This window comes from Pseudorasbora parva, chromosome 15 (assembly GCF_024679245.1).
Source record: "Pseudorasbora parva isolate DD20220531a chromosome 15, ASM2467924v1, whole genome shotgun sequence".
Classification (NCBI taxonomy): Eukaryota; Metazoa; Chordata; class Actinopteri; order Cypriniformes; family Gobionidae; genus Pseudorasbora; species Pseudorasbora parva.
This window is the reverse complement of record NC_090186.1, coordinates 43,768,206-43,776,916: the sequence shown is the minus strand read 5'-3', so window position 1 is coordinate 43,776,916 and position 8,711 is coordinate 43,768,206. Positions and strand designations below refer to the sequence as shown.

General features: G+C 37.6%; 1 protein-coding gene across 2 annotated transcripts in view; it reads left to right on the top strand.

The window, feature by feature from the left end:
• The first annotated feature begins 2,981 nt into the window (after positions 1-2,981).
• The window catches only part of dspb (desmoplakin b), a 43,220-nt gene continuing 37,490 nt past the window's right edge, over positions 2,982-8,711 (top strand). Inside the window, exons 1-3 of one of the 2 annotated variants that reach the window (XM_067418292.1) lie at positions 2,982-3,343; positions 5,619-5,709; positions 7,492-7,622. In XM_067418292.1, the coding sequence (XP_067274393.1) occupies positions 3,144-3,343; positions 5,619-5,709; positions 7,492-7,622 (422 nt within the window). In that variant the 5' untranslated portion in view covers positions 2,982-3,143. The remainder of the gene's footprint in view (positions 3,344-5,618; positions 5,710-7,491; positions 7,623-8,711) is intronic. The other variant, XM_067418293.1, reaches the window with a different exon arrangement.

Genomic DNA, 8,711 nt, shown 5'->3' with positions numbered 1-8,711 from the left:
AATTCCAACTTTTTGTCTCAATTCCAACTTTTTGTCTCTCAATTCCAACTTTTTGTCTCTCAATTCCAACTTTTTGTCTCGCAATTCCAACTTTTTGTCTCAATTCCAACTTTTTGTCTCAATTCCAACTTTTTGTCTCACACTTTCAACTTTTTGTCTCAATTTCAACTTTTTGTCTCACACTTTCAACTTTTTGTCTCAATTCCAACTTTTTGTCTCTCAATTCCAACTTTTTGTCTCGCAATTCCAACTTTTTGTCTCAATTCCAACTTTTTGTCTCGCAATTCCAACTTTTTGTCTCAATTCCAACTTTTTGTCTCACACTTTCAACTTTTTGTCTCAATTCCAACTTTTTGTCTCACACTTTCAACTTTTTGTCTCAATTCCAACTTTTTGTCTCACACTTTCAACTTTTTGTCTCAATTCCAACTTTTTGTCTCGCAATTCCAACTTTTTGTCTCGCAATTCCAACTTTTTGTCTCAATTCCAACTTTTTGTCTCAATTCCAACTTTTTGTCTCACAATTCCAACTTTTTGTCTCACAATTCCAATTTTTTGTCTCTCAATTCCAACTTTTTGTCTCAATTCCAACTTTTTGTCTCGCAATTCCAACTTTTTGTCTCACAATTCCAACTTTTTGTCTCTCAATTCCAACTTTTTGTCTCAATTCCAACTTTTTGTCTCACAATTCCAACTTTTTGTCTCTCAATTCCAACTTTTTGTCTCACACTTTCAACTTTTTGTCTCACAATTCCAACTTTTTGTCTCTCAATTCCAACTTTTTGTCTCACAATTCCAACTTTTTGTCTCACAATTCCAACTTTTTGTCTCACAATTCCAACTTTTTGTCTCGCAATTCCAATTTTTTGTCTCAATTCCAACTTTTTGTCTCACAATTCCAATTTTTTGTCTCAATTCCAACTTTTTGTCTCAATTCCAACTTTTTGTCTCAATTCCAACTTTTTGTCTCACAATTCCAACTTTTTGTCTCACAATTCCAACTTTTTGTCTCAATTCCAACTTTTTGTCTCAATTCCAACTTTTTGTCTCAATTCCAACTTTTTGTCTCAATTCCAACTTTTTGTCTCAATTCCAACTTTTTGTCTCAATTCCAACTTTTTGTCTCACACTTTCAACTTTTTGTCTCAATTCCAACTTTTTGTCTCACACTTTCAACTTTTTGTCTCAATTCCAACTTTTTGTCTCACACTTTCAACTTTTTGTCTCAATTCCAACTTTTTGTCTCGCAATTCCAACTTTTTGTCTCGCAATTCCAACTTTTTGTCTCAATTCCAACTTTTTGTCTCAATTCCAACTTTTTGTCTCACAATTCCAACTTTTTGTCTCACAATTCCAATTTTTTGTCTCTCAATTCCAACTTTTTGTCTCACAATTCCAACTTTTTGTCTCAATTCCAACTTTTTGTCTCGCAATTCCAACTTTTTGTCTCACAATTCCAACTTTTTTTGTCTCAATTCCAACTTTTTGTCTCGCAGACTTTTATAAACTTGTAATTCTGAGAGGAAAAGTCAGAATTGTGAGAGATCACAATAACCTTTTTGGTTTTATTCCATGGCATAAATAAAAAACACTAATTGCAAGATGTAATCTCTTTTGGGTAAAACCTTTTTCTGTTAATAATCTGTGGAAAAAGAATGACAAAACAGAATTGTAAGATGTAAACAGAGTTAAAAGGAAGTGTGTGAGAGGAAAGGCCGTAAAGCAGCACACAGAGTTTCTGTATTTATTGCAGCTCAACCTCTGAATTGAGGAGAAAGTCCCAAGCACAACACACCCCACCCATATGTACTCTAATCATTTCAGAAGGCATGCAAAGGCATCAGATCTGCGTATGCATGATAAGGAGCGCTGGAGTGTAATGTGTCCCGTGTTTGATTTCTGGCATACCTGTGTACTGCCTCTTTAATCAGATGCCAATACCGATTGGTGATTGCCAAGTTCATCTGGAGAAGATTCATGATAGAAATGTCCGCAGGGGCTTTTAGGAGAAAGACTGGTCTTACCAGTAAACCCAGACACAAACACTTCAGAAGGATCTCAGGGCAGCTTGGACTTCTCCACATCAAGATTAAAGATTAAACTATTCATTCCATCAGCATTATATGTAAATACATAAAGGGGAAGTGTTGAAAAACATTAAAAGTCTTTCATTAGCAGGTTTTATGTGTGCACAGTAACATTTCAATGAGAAATTAGGCTAGATTAAAGGGTTAAGGTGGTGGGGAAAAATGCTTTTAAAGTGATAGTTCACCCCAAAATGAGAGTGTGATGTTTATCTGATTACCTCCAGGGCGTCCGAGATAAACATCACATTCTCATTTTTGGGTGAACTATCCCTTTAATGCATGTAAATGCATGCAAAGGCATTAAATGCATTTAATTAATTTAAATGCATTCAAAGCATTAATGCATTAAAATGCAAAAGCATTTTTGAAGTATGCCGTATATACTTTCTTAACTCATCGGAGGTCATAAATCTGCATGCGTGAGAATTAGCAACAAGTATGTTGTTTAAAAGTGCTGAGTGTAATTGCGAACTTCCCTCAACATTGCGGAGAGAGAGAGAGAGAGAGAGAGAGAGAGAGAGAGAGAGAGAGACTTTTAAACACACCTTTATTTATATTTACACTATAAAGATATTCTTCATAAATATCTATTTCGTCATAAGTCCAGGTAGATACACACATATATCCATTCTGAAACTCATACAATCACATAGTCATGACAAAGTGTTAAAATAGAAATTACAAATCTCATTTAAACAAGTTTTTTTTTTTTTTTTACAAAGTTACAAAAGAAACCTCATAAATTGTCATCATAAATCTGCATGCGTGATAATTAGCAACAAGTATGTTGTTTAAAATAGCAATAGTGTAAGTGTAATTGCGAACTTCCCTCAACAGAGAGAGAGAGAGAGAGAGAGAGAGAGAGAGAGAGAGAGAGAGAGAGAGAGAGAGAGAGAGAGGGTGTGTTCAGATGGGTGTGACCTCGGCTCTTCCTTGTGGAGTCGGGCTCAGTGGCGCTCGCGGATCTCCACGGCTGGGCTCATCTGGAGCTGCGCATCTGATCTCAGGTTCACTTTGAAAACTCCGCCATTTTAAGAGCGCACCTCGGCCGAAGTCATGAGCATGTACGGCTCGCAGCGCGGGCTCAACATGACGGGCCGCCGCACCGGGTCGCGCAGTGAGCTGACGACCGGGGCCGCGTATCCGTACGCCCGCAGTGAGGTGGTGGTGCAGCGGGGGAATAATGGCTTCACACAGGAGTACGTGGAGGGATACAACCAGAGCTTCTCCAGAGGCTCCATGACTGGAGGACAAGTGTGAGTTAACACCTGTTGCGTGCGCTTTTCATTAGCTCGTGCATTATTTCACCTATACACTGTAAAACATTATATAAGTTAAATGTTTTTAAATTAAATTGTTTTAACTCATCAAAATAAGTTAAGAAAGTTATGCAAGAGAATTTTTTTGAAGTCAGTTTAAAATAATCTAAGTTGAAAAAAACTTAAACATCCAAGATGAGTGTACTTAAAACAAAACAAAAATCAGGCTGTGGCTTTTTATTTTTACAGTGTAGGCTACATGATAATTACAATTAGATTAAAAGTCTGCGCTATATGCAAATGAGAACTGGCGGAAAGTAGGCTACTTCATTTGTTTATGATTCCCAAAGTTTCAGTTTATACAATTTATTTTAAATAAACAGGGTTGCATAATGCATAATACAACAAAAGTAAATGCAATGCAAAATGTGGGTATTCAGTGCTTTATCTAAAAAAAAAAGATAATGCAAAAGAGAAGAGTTTAACAGAAAAGAGTGAACCTATAGTGTTCAGACGTAAAACTATAATTCAGGCTATAAACATCAAAATGTCAAAGACGGTCATGTGCATATAAAGCTGTATGTTTATGATATTATGGCTGTGTGTGTATAAAGCGGATGATCGTGTCTGTGATGGTGAATAGGCCTCTGGCAGGTGGACTCTTTATTGTCATTTAAAGTTTAATACAAAAAAGAAGCATAAAATACAACAAATGCAATGCGAAATGGTATTCAGTGCTCAGGCATTGTCTAAAATAATAATAATGCAAAAGAAAAGTGTTTAACAGAAAACAGTGAAAAAATAGTGCTCAGAAGTGAAACTAATAATTCAGCAGAGGTTCAAAGGTTAATAATATGCAGATCAGAGGCGGTCGTGTGCTTGTAAAGCTGTGTGTTTATGATATTATGGCCGTGAAGCGGATGATATCGTGGCTGTGATGGTGAATAGGCCTCTGGCAGGTGGGCTGTTTCTGAGCGGTTTCTGGGGTGTTATTGGGCTGTTGGGTAACTCAATCCCGTCTGACTCTCTGTAGCTCTTTGTTTTGGTTCCTGCATGAGTCTACAGGTCGTTTTCAGACTCACACTTGTCGTGCAAAGCTTCCTGTAAATCTCCATACTCCGTAATTTCAGGATCCTGTGGGAAAGGCTTGTATTCCTGGCGTTTCCAGGCGCTCTGCAGAAGTTCAGGAGTCATTTGGCAGCTCCTGCTCATAAACATGAATAACGACTCTCGCGCATTCATATGCATATTCTCCATTCAAATCAGTCGCTCATCTCGGCTCGGCTCGCTCGTTTCTGTTTGTTTACTCGCTCAGCTTTAGTTTGGGGAAAGTTTTGGACCGAGACATTCAGTTCTTTTTAAAAAGAACCCGGAATGCTTACTGTAAAATAATGCTCCGGATAAAATTATATATAGTAGATAAAATATAAATAAAAAAATGTTTATACAAACTGTATTTTTTTATGACAAAAAATCATAATGACCTACATAATAAATTATAATTAACAATATGGTTTAAAATGCTATATATATATATATATATATATATATATATATATATATATAATACATTATTAGGCTATTTAAACATTAATTATTTATACATATTTTAATGTCATATTTATAATATAAATATAATATAATTATATATATTTAAAAGGGCATTAGATACATTTATATTTTAATAATAAATGATGATATATATATATATATATATATATATATATATATAGCTGCTGTTTTACTTTTCAATTTTATGCAATTTTATTTAAATTTAATTGTGTTGCTTTAACAGTATAAAAGTTTTAAAAGTATATTTTTCAAAAAGAAGCTGAGCTCTTTATCTAGATTATTGATTAAATGAGTGAGTGACCTATAACTATTCAATTTCAGCTGCAAACATATAACCAGTATAATAACATATAAACAGAAATTGACAAATTTTAGTCAGAAAGCACTGTAAGCGACCCCGCCGTGTTTCCAGTATTGGAGAGATGGATTATTAATGCAGGGGTTTTTGACCTGCCTCGGCTGGTCGGGCGTCTCTGAGGTTAAACTGAGAGATTTCGCAGGAATGCATCGCCATAAATTAGAGAAGAACAAGCTGTTCATAAACCAGTCGATCAGGCGAGTTTACTCCAGAAATATCGCAGGCCTGTTTATAGAGTGCTTGAAGATACTGATAGTTGCGTTTACACTCAGTACTGGTCAAATCAATGCATGTTAGATGTCATTTACTGGTGTGTTGTAAAGCTGATTTTTGTTCCTCCAGCTCTACCGTACAGTCTGTGCAGCAGCAGATCTCGTTTCTACAGAACGAGTGTCAGCAATACCTGGACAGGGCAGCATTAATATTTAAGTCTGTGAGTAGCCTACAGTACACACACACACACCAACACGCACGCACGCACACACACACTTCCACTGTGGATTTCGGCTCATGTCAAGAGGTCACAGGATGATTAATGTGCTGTAAAGGTCATGAGTCTGTTTGTTGCGTTCACACACACACACACACACACACACACACACACACACACACACACACACACACACACACACACACACACATTAACATTTCTCAGATAATAAAACGCTTGTGTTCCTCATCTCTAGTCATTCTGGATAAAATTAAAGTGAAACACGCGATTAGTGTGTGTGGTAAAATCATAGTTTATTTTTAGTTCTTTACTTTGCTAATTTATATATAAGATGAATTGACAAAAATGAAAATTATCCTAATTTACTCATCCTCATGTTGTTCAAAAAGTACCACAAAAGCATCATAAATAGAAGATATTTTGAAGAATGGTCACGCTGCTCTTTCACACACAATCACTGCATTAGCATTTAGGATTTCTTTTTTCTATTTTGTTTCTGTCTTGTTTTCCAGCTCAAATACCTAAACTTTATAAAATCAAGATGCATTTACTGGAGAAGCAAAGTGACTTCAGATATTAAAAATGACTCGGGTTTGTGCTAAAAACAAGGGAAGAAAATGTTGCAAGAAAAAGAAACATATTTCCCCTTTGAAGTCTTACCATGTGGACAGTTTTACGCATAAACTCACTTAATTTTGATATTTTTTGAAATATCTGAAGTCCTTTTGCTCCTCATGTAAATGTATCTTGATTTAGGAATGTTTAGATATTTGAGCTGGAAAAAACGAAAATAAGCTAATGCGGTGATTTTATGTAAAAGAGCAGCGTGACCGTTCTTCAGAATATCTTCTATTGCATTACACGGAAGAAATTCATGTGTGTTTGAAACGACATGAGGATGAATCAACTCACACACCATCTGATGCGTTTTGCACACAATAATCCAGTCTTTTGACTCCGTTTGTCACAGGTTAGCACGTATATTCATATGCATATTTGAATGTGTTATTTGAATATGGGTTCATTTCAAAGAGGACCTATTCATGTTTTTTTGTCTGTTGTTCATCTTTCTGTAGTGTGTAATGTTGCGGTTCTTCTTCTCTGTGTCAGTGTCAGTGTTTCTGAAATTCATTGTAGTTTTGAGTTTTCTTCCGGGAACAAACACGTCACAATATTTCTCATTTAAATAATTTATACGCAGAATAAAGGGGCGGGGCATGGATGAGTTAGTAGTGTTTTGAAGCTGGTGGTTATGGTAAGGGGCGGGACATTTCCCAAACACACTGGCAGCTCTTGACCAATCCCAACACACTGCACCAGCCGACCAATTAGAGCCAAGCTTTTCAGAAGGCGGGGCTTCATAGAGACAGGAACTAAACAGAGTGTTACTGACAGACTGGGAAGAGAGGAGCTGCAACAATGGAGAATATGAGGAAATAATGCATGCAAAACCAATTCTAGTAGAGACTATAATGCTCTTTAATGCCACATGTTTGCAGTATCACTGATTTCAGACGGCCCTTAGTGGCCTGAATAAGCTGAAAAGCGGACTAGTCGATAATGTTGATCAAACAAACCTGAGATGATCACAAAACTGATTTAGTTTTTGTTTGTTCTGTGGTTCAAAATGCCACATAAACCTAAAGTCACACACTCGGCAGGGTGAATGTTTGGATTTGTTGATCCTGGGCTTTTCTAACGACTGGTTTCTATTGTTCTCGGCGTGTGTGTGTGTGTGTGCGCGTGTGTGTGTTTGTGCTGCAGGGCGGAGATGCCAACGCTTTCATGGAAGCTCAAAGCTGCCTGTCATCCGCTGCTGAAATCAATGACCAGCTCAGAGCTTTTGCCATGGAGCTCAACCAGCAGAACCTGCCGTCGGAGAACGTGGTGCGGAGGTGAGACGAGCTCGCTTTACGTGATGTGTAGCAACTTCACATTAACCTTACACCCTCATCTATCATGTTGCAGCGTTTTGCATCACTCCTTATTGCCAGAATATAAGGTTTAATGAGGATAGGAAATGATGCTATCTACTAGGCCACACCCATTTAAACATATACGGCCCTATTTTAACGATCTGAGTTCATGGTGCATTAAAGGTTTAGTTCACCCAAAAATGTAAATTGTGTGATTAATTCCTCCTGTGGTTAGACAGCCGTCAGACCTCCGTTCATCTTCACACACAGTCATGAAAAAAGGGTAGTTGGAGGTCCTTATATAAGAAACCATTTGAAAAAAGGAATGAAGATCTACGATGGCGAATCTCACATTCGATAATTACAACAAATAGATATAGGGCACGTTTGAATCCTTTGCAAGGGGAAGAGTGTCCTTTTTGTGGGGTTTCAGAAACAGTGTCTCAAATTTTTTATTGGTTGTTTAAGACTAAATCACATTCTTGGTAATAGATTTGGTTTTCCCTTTACAAATGGTCTTTTTTAGCCTAGAAATCTAGACGCACCCTAGCGGCAGCAAATCTAATCTGCCCGCGAGTGTCGTCTGCAACTCTCAATACCCTTCTGAGCTGTGTTCCCCTAACTCTTGCCGGGCCAATCACATCGTGTATAGAGTTGGTGGGCGGGGCCATAATGACGACGGCCGAGTTGTGTTTGTGTGCTTCTAGTAAACACAGAAACTGGCGAACTTTCGAAACTGGTCTTTCGAATCAGCTTTGACCGCGACTCTGGAAGACTTGGAGTTAAGCTTTTCTCTGAGAAAAGAACAAAGAGCGGCACTGAAGTCATTCTTAAGAAAGGAAGATGTGTTCAGAGTTTAGCCGACCGGATACGGCGAATGTTTAATCTATCAACGAGCTCTGTTTCACCTTCGTTGCTCTGGTTGGTGTAGCGCTATCCTATCGCGTGCAGAGGGAGTTTGACAGACAGCCGTTTATCCGCCCCTCGGATTGAGCCGTCAATGGTGAGTTCCCAGACCAAACATCTTGATGTGGGTCTGGCTTGTCAGGCTGGGTCTTTTTGTGTTTG